This window comes from Hemicordylus capensis, chromosome 1 (assembly GCF_027244095.1).
Source record: "Hemicordylus capensis ecotype Gifberg chromosome 1, rHemCap1.1.pri, whole genome shotgun sequence".
NCBI classification, from domain to species: domain Eukaryota; kingdom Metazoa; phylum Chordata; class Lepidosauria; order Squamata; family Cordylidae; genus Hemicordylus; species Hemicordylus capensis.
The window spans coordinates 167,482,325-167,496,515 of record NC_069657.1 but is presented as its reverse complement, the minus strand read 5'-3'; the positions used below and the strand labels follow the sequence as shown (position 1 = coordinate 167,496,515).

General features: G+C 39.1%; 1 protein-coding gene across 1 annotated transcript in view; it reads left to right on the top strand.

Moving 5' to 3' along the window:
* Nucleotides 1–7,052, top strand: part of ACTR3 (actin related protein 3) — a 46,560-nt gene extending 39,508 nt beyond the window's left edge. Inside the window, exons 7-12 of the mRNA XM_053283992.1 lie at nucleotides 876–1,019; nucleotides 1,741–1,914; nucleotides 2,674–2,766; nucleotides 3,377–3,502; nucleotides 5,582–5,665; nucleotides 6,123–7,052. Of these exons, the coding sequence (XP_053139967.1) occupies nucleotides 876–1,019; nucleotides 1,741–1,914; nucleotides 2,674–2,766; nucleotides 3,377–3,502; nucleotides 5,582–5,665; nucleotides 6,123–6,218 (717 nt within the window). The 3' untranslated portion in view covers nucleotides 6,219–7,052. The remainder of the gene's footprint in view (nucleotides 1–875; nucleotides 1,020–1,740; nucleotides 1,915–2,673; nucleotides 2,767–3,376; nucleotides 3,503–5,581; nucleotides 5,666–6,122) is intronic.
* The last annotated feature ends 7,139 nt before the right edge of the window (nucleotides 7,053–14,191 follow it).

Genomic DNA, 14,191 nt, shown 5'->3' with positions numbered 1-14,191 from the left:
AGATTATGGTGGATTCATAGAATACCTGACTGGTTTCCTTGCACATTTTTGAGAGAGATGGGACAGGGAATCACTACAGCTCTCACTCACCCACACCCGCCCCCCAACACTCTCGACTCTTCTTATTATGGGCTGTAAACTAGCTGTGAAACAAAACATAATATAAAGAATAGTTTCTTTTCTAAATTCAAGTTAAATGTAGTAGAGTCGTTCAGATAATACTATTCTTTTAGACGTGGTTTTCTGTAAAGACTAGGAGCTCTCTGAGTATTTTTAAATAATTAACACAATCAGTTACTTACAGAAATAATATAATATATACTGTAATGTGCCAGATGTGGTCTAAGATAAGAAATTCTGAGAATCAAAGTATCGTAGTTTACTAAAATAAGGTTTCAGAGTGAAAACCTTTAACAATGGACCAATGTGAAGGAGTTCGTGTCATCAGAATACTTGTCAGTTTGGCTCCTTTTATTAGCAGATACTGGCAAATGACTCTCACTTTTGGTTTGAGTATTCCTAAACAAAATAGAAGAGTTCTCAGTACTCATTTTATCAGAGCAAAGTGTTGGCTGTATGTATGTTGCTGACATATGAATTACAGTGACAATCCACTCCATGTTCTGAAAAATAAAGTGTGTGTGTGTGTGTGTGTGTGTGTGAGAGAGAGAGAGAGAGAGAGAGAGAGAGAGAGAGAATGTGTGTGTGTGTGCGAAGGAGGTAGAATGAGGACACTGTGGTTCTGTATGGAATTCATAATACTTACAAGTGTGTTTCTACTTCTACGGTCAGAATGTGCCAGTTTTTGAATGTGTGGTATATCGGCTGCAGTTGGCCTTTCAAGTAAAATCAACTGAGTAACTTTTTCCTTTCAGGCTGAAGGTTATGTGATTGGCAGCTGTATCAAGCATATTCCAATTGCAGGACGGGATATAACTTACTTCATTCAGCAGTTGCTAAGAGAGCGAGAAGTGGGAATCCCTCCTGAACAATCATTGGAAACTGCTAAAGCAGTGAAGGTAATATATAAAATTGTATTATGTATTTAAGTAAATGGATACTTTGTTGATTTGTGTCTTGAGGTGAAAAAATACATTGGCTACTAAGACCCAAGGCCAACACTACATATGTACAGTCTATGCAGTCACTGGAACTAGCTTTAGCATTGCAGCTCAGTTGACTTGGGTTGTCTCTTGCGCACTGGAAACCAAGATGTTAACTTCAAAAAGGAAAGAAAGAGCCTGTAATCTTATAATTTTTCTTCTCCTGAGGAGAAAATATTGTAGTACTAAAAAGGATCTTACTTGGTTCTGCATAATGAAAAGCCATAATTACTGTTCTTGAAGTTCTTTGTGCATTTTTTCCTGAGAACAAATTACTGATGGATCTTAAATTCTGAAGTGTGTGATTTTTTTCAGTATGTTACTATGGCAACATTTCAGTATATTTGAACATGCATTTTCCATTGTGTTAGGGTGGTTTTTTATGTTTGGGAGAGCTAAAACAATTTAGGCTGTCAGGGCTCTGGGATTTTTGCCCAATGGTGCATAAAAATGTATCTGCACTGAGTGCTAATTATCTTAAGTGTGCTTGGTTGGTTAGTACTAGCTCAACAATTTTGTAGACCTTCATTTGTACAACTGTCCTTGTTCTCAAAGTAGCTTATTCCTCTTGTATTTGAACTATAGTAGTATACAAATCTATTCTATGTGTTGTAACTCTCTGTTCTGCACTTTTCAGGAACGCTTTAGTTATGTCTGCCCTGATTTAGTAAAAGAATTTAACAAGTATGATACTGATGGTACCAAGTGGATTAAACAGTACACTGGAATCAATGCAATCTCAAAGAAAGAATTTACCATTGATGTTGGCTATGAAAGATTCCTAGGACCAGAAATCTTCTTTCATCCTGAGGTAAATTTGTAATGAAGATCTGCACCAGTCTACATTGCATTCCTATTTATGCTTGCTTCAAAGTAAGTCCCACTGTATTAAGGGAGATCTTACTACCTAGTAAGTGTGGGGGAGAGGGGTAGCTCAGAAGTCGAGGACATGTTTTGCTTACAAAAAGACCCAGGTTTGATCCCTGGCTCTCCAGGTAGGACAAGAAAGGACTCTTGTCTAAAACCTTGGAGAGTTTCTGCCAGTCATTGTAGACCACACTGACCCAGATTAACCAGTGTTCTGATTTAAGATATGGTGCCAGCTGATGTTGAAGTGTGTGATTAGATTGCAGTAGTGTAGGCCAATTAATCTTCTGATTCTGATTTTAAACTTTAATCAATTTGTCGTTATTGTCTTCAGTAAAACCATATATAGTATGTCTGACAAAGGGATCTAAGACAAAAGATTGTCCACGAGTTACAATCTGTAGTCAGGGCCACTGAGAGCGCTCCACTCAGATGGTGGAGATGATAGCGAGAGCTTCTTCCTCAGGCCCGCCTCTCTCCCAAATGCCAGGTTGGGACATTTGGAGGCAGGTGGCCTGTGGGAGGAGCCCTTGCTGCTGTCTCTGCCACCACCCCTGCCGCACTGCTGGGGCTTTAAAAGGCCACGCCCACTCCAGTACACTCCAGCGTGCCGTGCATTGCCTTAACAGTATTTGTTACTCTGTGTGTGTGTGTGCATAACTTCCAACCTAATTAGTTCTCTGCTGACTTGTTCTGTTTTTAGTTTGCTAATCCAGACTTCACACAGCCTATTTCAGAAGTAGTAGATGAAGTCATTCAGAACTGCCCCATTGATGTTAGACGTCCATTATACAAGGTAAGTAAAAGTGAGAAGCTACTCTGTCTGTCTTCCCATGCACTTAAGATAAATTACTCTTTGATAGTTTTGTTTAAGCTAGGCATATCTGTCCTGATTGATATAGCTTTCTTTTAAAAGTAGAAAAGATGGACTGTTAAGAATATTATTTGTTTATCACTTTAGAATGATAAGCTGCAAAACTATTATATTCCATTTGCAAGCCAGAAGTGAATTTTCATTGTTTTGTATGCACATAATTACAGATAGTGTTCATGAAGTGTTTAGGATTTTAAATTACTTTAATAAGCTTGTTATGAGCTAAACCTTTGGGTTGGTGGAATGTACTTTGACTGTCTAAATAGTTGTAGGAATTGGTGATCTAGGTCTTGCTGCTTGGGAGTTTTTAACATGACCCCTGTTACAGAAAGGCATCAAAGTCTCAGGAATTCCGTTGTATCAGTATTGTTTAAAGAAACTCTCTTGGATTGAGCATGCACACAGTCCGGCAATTCCTTTTCTCTCTCGCAACTGTTTGCAGTCGTTACACATGTTTTTCCACTTTTCCAGAAACTGATAGCTAAATTCCAGTGCTGTTTCAGTGATTTAACTCTGTGCAATTTCAATTCAGAATATTGTCCTCTCGGGAGGCTCAACTATGTTCAGGGACTTTGGTCGTCGTCTACAACGAGACTTGAAAAGGACCGTTGATGCTAGACTGAAACTCAGTGAGGAACTGAGTGGTGGCAGACTGAAGGTTTGTTTCATTAGATGATATAGTATGTGGGTGGGTGGGTTCACACAGCTAGGTTTACATCATTCATTGGGGCAGGAGTAAATGCCATTATGAAATCCAGATGCATTTTGTCTCTCTTCGGGGAAAAGTTATTCTCTTCTTCCTGGATTCCTTACTTTACTAGTGAAGGACACGTTCTTATGATTGTAGGTATATTCTCCTTACCTGGTCTTGAAATTGGTGGCAGTGTTGGTGAAGAAACCGCCCTTGCCACCTTTATAAAGGCAGGATGCAACTGAACGCTGAAGACTCTAGCTTGAGGCAATTGGTCACCAGTTCCCCTCCTTCAGCTGCATAATGCTGTGCACCCCTCTTCCCTCTACCACCGCTCCATCCATGCTTTTAGCTCTTTTTCCAAGTCCCTTTAGTTTAATCCTTTCTCTGACCCTACAGCATTTTTGCCTCTCGGCCTTTCCCCCTGATTGGTGTAAACTGGGTAAACTGATTGGTGCTCCTTCTCATGGGTGGTTTTTGAGCAGCATGTCTAGTTGCCTCATGTGCTAGACTAGACATGGATAAGAAATAGTTTTCTGTAATGCATAAGCACTTAAAAACCAACAGAAAACCCACCCTTGCTTTGTTAGATGTCTATTGACTTTTAAAGAGAAACAAATGCAGTTAATTTACGGTCAGAGCAAAGAGCTTAAAAATATAAATTAATAATTTGGTGTATAGCTCATATATTTGAGCTTGTCTCTGCTTGAGGGATGGTTTTTTGCACAAACATGTTGTAATTTTGCTTCTAAAGCCATGATCTTCACTATTTTCCAAACGGTGACTTCTTTGGCAAAAACCCAAAACTTTGAGTGTGAGAGCCATTTCCCACTATGCTGACCTCTGCACAGGAAGGACACTTTAAGAGATATGGAGCCCTGTCTTAAGAGCTTTAGGAGGAAAGCACTGGGCAGGGCTACACTTCATAGCACTGCCTATACCATCCAAGATAGTGCAGGAGCTCAAGAGGGCTCAGTTTCCCTTAAGGCCACAAATGGCCAAAAGTGATAATCCAGTTTTCTCAATAAACTAGGTTTATATTGGAAATATATATTGGAGCATTTATGTATGTACCTCTAGGAACATGAAGCTTATTGAATTCCAGATTCCTTTGTATCATAGAACTTCAACTCTGCACATTGGAATCACTTTTTGTTAATCAGTATTTACATTGGGCACTAGCTTTTGCTTTGACATTAACTGCTGTGTTCTGTACTTTGCTCTGGTGAGTCATGCAACAGAGAAATAACTGGAACCTAATATGGCGACTGCCATAAAAAATATGGAGACAGTATAAGGATTTCTTATATCCTTTGGCAGAACAAGCTTTTATGATCCTTTATCGACATTGCAAAATGATTTCTACTACTTTTGCCATGGGAAACCTATTGGACCTATTGCAGTAGTTCTAGAGAAAGAAAAGTGCAGAACATAAACATAAAATGAATTGGTGGAGGTGTCAGACTGTGCTCTTGTTCAAATGGGAACTGTGAACTGGGTTACAAATAACTGATTTAAGTTTATTCCTATCCACTCCCCGCCTCCCCATCAAGAAGTCCTTTGCACGCTTACTTAGGAAAACATCCTCTTAAAAAAATTATTTGGATCATACTAGTTCCCTCAAATCTCCGTTCTAAACTTTCAGATAGCAGGCATTATCCAGCCCTTTAGCAAAGTGGTACTCCCATCAGTGGAAAATGCATTCATGAATGGAGGAAGCTTCTCTGGATGAAGCCTCACTCTGCTAAGGGTCTAGATGCTCTCCATCAACTTTCATAGGAGACAGTTCCAGAACTGTAGTTCTTTGAATAAAAATGTAGAAGCACCTCATAACTTTAAGTACATACTCGTTTTTTAGAAAAAAGATTTTAATTTTTGTACTTTTTGGATTGCAATTTGTTTTGTTTGCGTTTTGGAATTCTGTACTTTTTAAAATTTCTAAATATATGTATTTAGTGTACATATAGTAAAACGTATTTTGGCATTTTATATGTTACCTTCAAAGCAGAGACTAATAGCTTTGCACTGATTTGTTTTGCATTGTAGCCCAAACCTATTGATGTACAAGTTATTACACACCATATGCAAAGATATGCAGTCTGGTTTGGAGGATCGATGTTGGCTTCCACAGTAAGTTGACCAAAGCAAAAAAATTTGGGGGAACTTTCCAAGTTTATGCTCAAGGCCCAATCACAGCACTGTAAAAAAGTGTTTGTTTTTCTCTATGTACAGTACTTTCCTAAAAATTCTTGTGTAAATAAGCATTCCTCAAACTTACTTAAACTAGAATCTGAACACTTGGGGAAAATAATTAATGAAATACTTTTGTATTTTGAATATTATATCTTGAAATAATCTAAAATTTATAATGGTGATATTTTAAAATGTTCTGCCTTAAAATATTTTAATATGGGCAACCATGCCATCTGCCTCATTATTTTAATACACTCATTTCAGTTCTGTACTTATGATCGAGAAAGTATTTGCTTTTCCAGTGTGGGCTAAGTTGTGGCTTTTGTTTTTTATTTTGTTTTGGAAAACGGGAATACAGTAATGCAATGTAATATCTTTCTTTTTCCCCCACCAGCCTGAGTTCTACCAAGTATGCCACACCAAAAAAGATTATGAAGAAATTGGTCCTAGCATCTGTCGTCACAACCCAGTTTTTGGCGTTATGTCTTAAATCTGACCTTTTGAAGAGTTGATTCTAAGGAGGCAGGGAGATGGAGGGTCTTTCTCAATTCTTGTTTGTCTGGATGGCCGGTATTAAGATAACAAATCATGACTTGAAAATAATAAGAAGAAAAAGACCAAACACAATTAAACAGGAATATTTTAATAAGTGTCTCAACATGCAAATGTAGTGAGAAGCCAAAATGATTCAAAGTGTGTTTTTTTCCAATTTGCATATTTGAACCTGTGCATAACAAAACAAAAGAAGTGGGTTTTTGTTCTTTCTGTGCCCTGATATTTTGTATATTAATGGAATATCCAAGATTTGATGGGATTTGACGGTGTGTAGATAGTCAGCTCTATAATTCTTCAATTGTACTCCTACATGTGTACAATGCAAGAGCTTGTTTATATTTCATACTTTTTTATACGTTAAGAAAAAATATCAGTGAAAGAAATGTAATTATGTGAAAAGACAAATACCAGTGACCAACTCAAGGTAAATTAAAAAGTAATGCCCGCATGAAGCTTAATCATGTGACTCTCTAGTAACTTCAAATTATGACCAATCTTAAACTTGAGTTCCACATACTGCAACTTGGCAAGTTCTTTGGGAACAAAAGAGCTAGTATCTTGGATTAACTGATGCCTGCTAGTGCTTTCTGATTACTCGGTGCATTTTCATTCTATTTCTTGCTTTGGAAAAAAACAAAAGTAAAGACAAGACTGTTGGACCAGTATTGCAGTTCTGTAGTGTCATTTTTAATTACAACCAAATATTCCAGCTATCAAAATGGGTGTATTTCAATAAAGGCACAACATTTTTTTATGTTTGTGTAAGGCCTTTCAGTCTCTGTTGCCTGATTATTTGTAAAAGTGTCTAACCTGCAGTGGTTATCCTTCACATGATTTTTAAAAGGAAGTACGTACTATATGTACACTGTCTTTTAGAATACTTATTAAATATGATTTTGCCTTGATAGTTTGGTATTGAATAGCTAGATTTTGTGTTGTAGATTTGGCCCTGCAGAGTTATGTTCTGTGACATCTGAATTTGCTAAGCATGTAGTAACGGATAGGACTGATAACACCATGTTCAGAGTAAAACATTTGACTGGATTTTGTGGTGTGAGAGAATCTCCTTAACTATCATCTTACCCTTTAGGAGGATAAGAAAAGGGAGAGTTATTTGGGTCAAATATGCTTTCAATCAGTCTAAAACCATGTGCTCAGGATAGATTAAGAAGTCCTTATTTTAAAAAAATTAGATTTTTTTATAAAAAAAATAGTTATACTGTTTCTGTTTAAACAACATGGTTTATTAACATTTTAATTGAAAAAACAAACTCATCAAAGCCTACACTTAACTCCTAAAATGGAATAATAAATTGATGTTTCTTGACAGATGGTCAAATACTGCTTTACCATAGAAAGGAACATCAACAAGGAAAATATTTAAAAATCAGGTTAAACATTATAAATGGCACATGACTGGTTAGTATGATTTATCTGAGTTGGCACTGTCCACATGTGATTAGGAGCATGAAAAAGCAGATCCCACTCCTAGTATGCTGTTCTGGTTTTAATAATTGTGTCGAGGTTCATCTGAACTGCTCCAAACAAAACAAGAACACTGCACTGCGAAGGGGGAGTAGGACATGCTTGTTCACATTCCCAATCATATATATGCAGGGCTTGCTCAGATGTATTGTCTAAATGGGCCAGTAGTAAATTGTATGTTTATTGCTGTGGGTTTCTACTGGATCCAGAAATTAGCAAGTCTTCAGAGGTGCAAGAATGCAGGACATGCCATCCTATATCTTACTATGATCATCCACTAAGCCTATCTTGGGTGATCTTGTGCTCCTGTTTCATTATGTCCAATGTGTGGGTTCATTTCTTAAATCATGAAAAAAATCTGACTCTGTCACAGTTTGGACAACTATGTTCCCTCTCAAGGAGAAACTGTTCTGCTTAGTAATTGTAGCTCAATCCTATACACGAGTTTAGTTCCACTTGATTTAATAGGACATAAAGTTGTGCCATCAAGTCAGTGTTGACTCCTGGCGACCACAGAGTCCTGTGGTTGTCTTTGGTAGTAATGTCCAGGCATTATGTAAAGAGGATGAATTATTTCTGAAACTTTCATGGGAACAATAATACACTTAACTAGGTCTGAATTTTTTAAATGTACAGATGCAATGAAGAAATTTAATAGCACATGTAGCTCCATACTTTAATGAAATTCGTATTTCCAAGTCGATCAAGCAAGATGTATGGATGTCTTCTATTACAATGAGATTTACTAAAGAATGATATGAAAATCCTGTGTATATCCCAGTGATAAAGGATGAAAAGCAAATCACCCATTCAAGAAAAGGATAAAAGGCAATTTAACACAATGCTAATTTGTTGGACTACTGATAGAATATCTGTTTAAACAATCAGGATATCAAATTAATTCAGCCTCCCTTAATAAAAGCTTGTTGCTTGCTTTCCCTGGGGAGCTGCCTAAGTGAAAGTTCTGCACAAAAGTTTGAATCCTAAACTTCAGCATCTAAACATTAATTTGTTCACTTGAAATCTTGCAGATGCTCAGCATTTTGATCAGCACTGTGCCTTGATACTTGGGTACCTAACAAATACCTTGAGTCTGGTTTTTTATATTTGCATGCCACATTGAACAACTGAAGTACCTTTAGAATGTCTAGTTCTATAGGAACAGGTTTTTGGTGCTGTTTTTTTTTTTTACTCATGATCTTGCAAATAGAAAAGTTTCTGGACACAACTTGGAAATCCTTGGAAATTAGTGCAGGAATCTGATGATCTCTGTCATCTTCATGACAGAGGATCATATACCCTCTCCGGAACTGAGCTTCTCGGGTTTAGAGGCTGAAGAACTGGGCCAATTTGAGGTGACATGGGAAGATGTTTTAAACTGTCTTGAAAAACTAAAAATGAACAAAATTGCAGGGCCAGATGGCAGCCACTAAAGGAACTCAAATGTGAAATTGCTGATCTCCTTGCAAAAAACTGTAACTTGTCCCTACAACCATGTTCTATACCAGAGAACTGGAAAGTAGCTAATGTAACTCCGATTTTCAAAAAGTGATCCGGGGCGGGGGGTGATCTGGGAAATTACAGGCCGGTTAGATTAATATCTGTTCCAGGCAAACTGATGGAAAGCATATTGAAGGACAAAATTATTAAACGTATAGAAGAATAGGCCCCGCTGAAGGAGAACCAGCATGGCTTCTGCAAGGACACATTTTGCCTCACTAACCTTTTGGAGTTCTTTGAAAGTGTCAACAGGTATGTGGACAAAGGTGACTCAGTTGACATACTTGGACTCCCAAAAAGCTTTTGACAAAGTTCCCCACCAAAGGCTGCTGAGTCAACTTAGCAATCATGGGATAAAGGGACAGGTTCACATGTGGATTGGAAACTGGTTCAAGGACAGGAAGCAGAGGTTAGGAATACATGTACAGTTTTTGCAATAGTAACAAGTGGGATCCCCCAGTGATCTGTACTGGAACCAGTGCTCTTTAACTTGTTAAATGAGCTAGAAGTTGAGGTAAGCAGCGAAGTGGCCAAATTTGCAGATGACATTAAACTATTTAGGATAGTGAAAACCACAACAGATTGTGAGGAGCTGCAAAAAGATATATCCAAACTGGATGAGTGGGCAAAAAAATGGCCAATGCGGTTCAGTGTAAGCAAGTGTAAAGTGATGCATATTACAGCAAAAACCAAAACCCAACTTCACATATACACTGATGGGATCTGAGCTGTCAGTGACTGACCAGGAGAGAGATCTTAGGGTTGTGGTTCATTGGAAGTGTCGATTCAGTGCGTGGCAACTGTGAAAAAGGCTAATTCTATGCTAGGGATCATTAGGAAGGAGATTGAAAATAAAAATGCTAATACTATAATGCCCTTATACAATTCTATTGTGTGGCCACATTTGGAGTACTATGTTCAGTTCTGGTCACCATATTTTAAGAAGGATGTTGTAAAACTGGAGAAGGTGCAGAAGAGGGCAACCAAGTTGATCAGGGGCCTAGAGCACTTATGAGGCTACGCTACAGCATCTGTGGCTCTCTAGTTTGGAAAAGAGGCAACTAAGGCGAATCATGATCGAAGTGTATAAAATTATGTCTGGAATAGAGAGAGTGTCTCTCTCACAACACTAGAACCAGGGGTCATCCCATGAAACTGCAGGTTGGGAAATCTAGAACTGATGGGGAAGTACTTTTTCACACAGCACATAATTAATCTATGGAATTCTTTGCCATGGGATGTGATGGCCACCAGCTTGGATGGCTTTAAAGGGAGATTAGACAAATTCATGGAGGTCAAGTCTCAATGGCCTCTAGCTTTGGAGGCACACAGTATCAGTTGCAGGGGAACAACTGCAAGAGAGAGGGCATGCCTTTAGCTCTTGCTTGTGGGCTCCCCAGAGGCATCTGGTGTGTCACTGTGTGAAACAGGATGCCGGACTAGATACAAAAACAAATAATATTTACTGCTTTTCAACAAAGGTTTCCAAAGTGGCTTACATAGAGACATAGTAAAGATGGCTCCTGTCCCCAAAGGGCTCGCAATTTAAAATAAAACCATAAGATAGACTCCACCAACAGGCACTGGAGGTACTCTGCTGGGGGTGGAGAGGGCCAGTTACTCTCCCCTTGCTAAATAAAGAGAATCACCATGTTAAAAAGGTGCCTCTTTGCCCAGTTGGCCTGATCCTGCAGGGCTGTTCTTATGATTAGAAAATGACAATTCTGCTCTTATATTGAGCTGCTAATAATAGGTTTCTATTCTGAGTGACAATCATGAGAAATTATCAGTTGATATGTTGCCTAGTTAGAACTAGAACAATGAAGGCTATACGAATGTTTTTGTGCCTTTAAAAACAAAGCAGAATGTTCATCACCCAGTAAGATCCAACCCACTGAAAATGCCTATTTCATTTACACAAACACACAAAGAGTTGTCCTAATTTTTTTGTTAATACATTTTATTTCCCATGCCTAAATTGTCCCTGGAGTTGATACCTATGCAACAGACGTTCAGGTACTAAATGTTGCAGGAATAAGGACAAATGATAGTCAGTTCGGTTAGCTTCTTTGACACATGAGGTAATGTCACTCCAAGCAGCAAAGGAAAAATTGAATGTGTTAACTGTTTGCTTAGAAACCTAGTCAGGTTTTTTTACGTACTTGAAAAACTTTCCTGTGAGGTTAATCCCCAAGACTTCTTGTAGGACAGGCCAAGTGATAAGTAAGGTGAGAATGCATTTTGATGGATAGGCATGTGCCATAGACTATAAAGCTGGAGGTGTTTTGCCATCTGCTGAAGAAGCCCTCCTTAAGCCCTGGATCTCTCGACAAATACTGGCCAGTATCCAACCTGCCATTCTTGGGCAAGGATTTTGAGTATGTTGCACTGACTCTGCATCAGAGGTTCCTGGATGGATCTTTCTCAGTCTAGTTTGCTGTCTGATGTTGGGACTGAAACTGCTTTGGTTGCTTATATGGATGTTCTATGCTGTTAGTTGGAAAGGGGAAATACATCACTGACTGTGTTAAACTTCTCAGTGGCTTTTAATACCATTAGCCATGGTATCTTTCTAGGGTGTTGTTTGGTGATGGGATGAAGCCGCTCTGGGAAGAGCAGAAGGTTTCAAGTTCCCTGGCTTCTCCAAGATAGGGCTGAGAGAGATTCCTTCCTGCAACCTTGGAGAAGCCACTGCCAGTCTGTGAAGACAATACTGAGCTAGATAGACCAATGGTCTGACTCAGTATATGGCAGTTTCCTATGTTCCTATGATGGGGGTGGATGGGTGGGCACTATATTGCAGCTACAGTGGTTTTTCCTGCAGGCTGATTCCAGATGATGGTGCTAGGGTACTCTTACTTGCTGCCTTGGCCTGTGGCATCCTGCAAGATTCTATTCTGTCCCCCTGCCTTTTAACATCTACATGTAATCACTGGGAGAGGTCATAATTTGGGAGTTTGGTGTGGATTGCCAGCACTATGTTGACATAAAGTTCTATATCTGTGACAACTCCTCTTGGAGGAGCTGTAATATCCTGAACTGCACCCAGAGACAGTGAAGGACTGGATGTGGGGGAACAAGCTGGAATTTAAATCCAGGCAAGAAAGAGGCTCTTTGGGTTAGAAAAACTCATTTGGTAATAGTACATCAACCTGTTCTGGATTGCATTTGCTCTCTGAAAAGACCAGGTTTGGCGCTTGAGCGTTTGCCTGGACCTAACATTACACTTGGATATCCAGGTGTCTGCTGTGGCCTGTGGAGCCTTTGCCCAGTTGCATTTGGTGTGTCAGGTAAGTTATGTCCATTTCTGTCAGTGTATCTGTTTTTATTTGTGTAAAACTCTTTTGCAATGTTTTAAATGAGAATATTTAAAATTGGATATAATTATTTAAAAGAGAACTTCAGCAGCATCAGAAAGACTAGGAATGAGAGTGAAAGCGGTGCAAATGAGAAATTGCAAGGTAGCCATCTAACTCTAGTAATGTGACACTGAGCTGCAATCTTCCAAGTATTACTGCTGGGGCAGAGATTTTAAGCAATTTGTGTTACATGAGTGTGACAAACCCAAGATTTGCTCAAGGGTGCCACCCAGAGGATCTTGGACTTCAAATCCATGCAGAGCACTCTGTATAAATACATATCCCATGTTTCGTTTAGTAGATTTTAGTTCCATTCAGGAACACCTTAATCCTTTTTCCACAAAGAACCAGTTCAGTCCAGAAATACCTTTAGTCACATAAATCAAAACCTGTTTAGGAGAAGGAACTTCAAGTTTTGGGTACAAATCCTAAATTCAGATTGGACTCCAGAATGCATGGAGTTAATATAATACCACAGTAATAGAAGCCCAGTTAGAATGTATACCGGAAAGGTACTACCACGTCCAGGAGGATGCCAGCATGCCTAACACAAGTCAAGGAAGCAATAAAAGGGAAGAAGATGTCCTTCAGAAATTGGAAGGCCTTCCCAAATGAAGAGAACAGAAAGGAACACAAACTCTGGCAAAAGAAATGCAAGGAGACAATAAAGGAGGTGAAAGAGTTTGAGGAACATTTACCATCAAAGGGAATAACACACACTTCTTTAAATACACCAGAAGCAGGAAACCTGCCAGGAAGGCAGTTGGTGCATTAAATGATGAGGAAGTGAATGGGATTATTAAGAGGGATATGGAAACTACAGAGAAGCTAAACGAGTTCTTCGCATCTTTATTTTCACAGTATTGGATACTGAGCATATATCTGTGACTGAACCGAGTTTCTCAGGGACAGAGGCTAAAGAACTGAGTCAGATAGAGGTGATGGGATGATGTTCTAAACTGTCTGGAAAAATTAAAAATTAACAAATTGCCAGGGCCAGATGGCATCAAACCGAGAGTCCTTAAAGAATTCCAATGTGAAATTGCCAACCTCCTTACAAAAATATATAATTTATCCCTACAATCAGGCTCTGTACCAGAGGACTGGAAAGTAGTCAATGTAACAACAATTTTCAAAAAGGGATCCGGGGTGATCTGGGAAATTACAGGCCAGTTAGCTTGATGCCTGTTGCAGCCTCAAGGATACAATTGTTATGCATATAGAAGTACAAGCCCTGCTGAAGGAGAACCAGCATGGCTTCTGCAAAAGTTAATGTTGCCTTGCCAATCTTTTTGAGTTCTTTGAGACTGTCAAAAGGTTTGTGGATAAAGGTAATCTAATAGTCATAGTGTACCTGGACTTTCAAAAAGCTTTTGGCAGGCAACTACATGGGAACATAGGAAGCTGCCATACACTGAGTCATGGCAGTTCAATTGGGTCTAGTCCACACAGACCGGCAGTGGCTTCTCCAAGGTTGCAGGCAGGAATCTCTCTCGGCCCTACCTTGGAGAAGCCAGAGAGGGAACTTGACACCTTCTGCTCTTCCCAGAGCAGCTCCATCCAA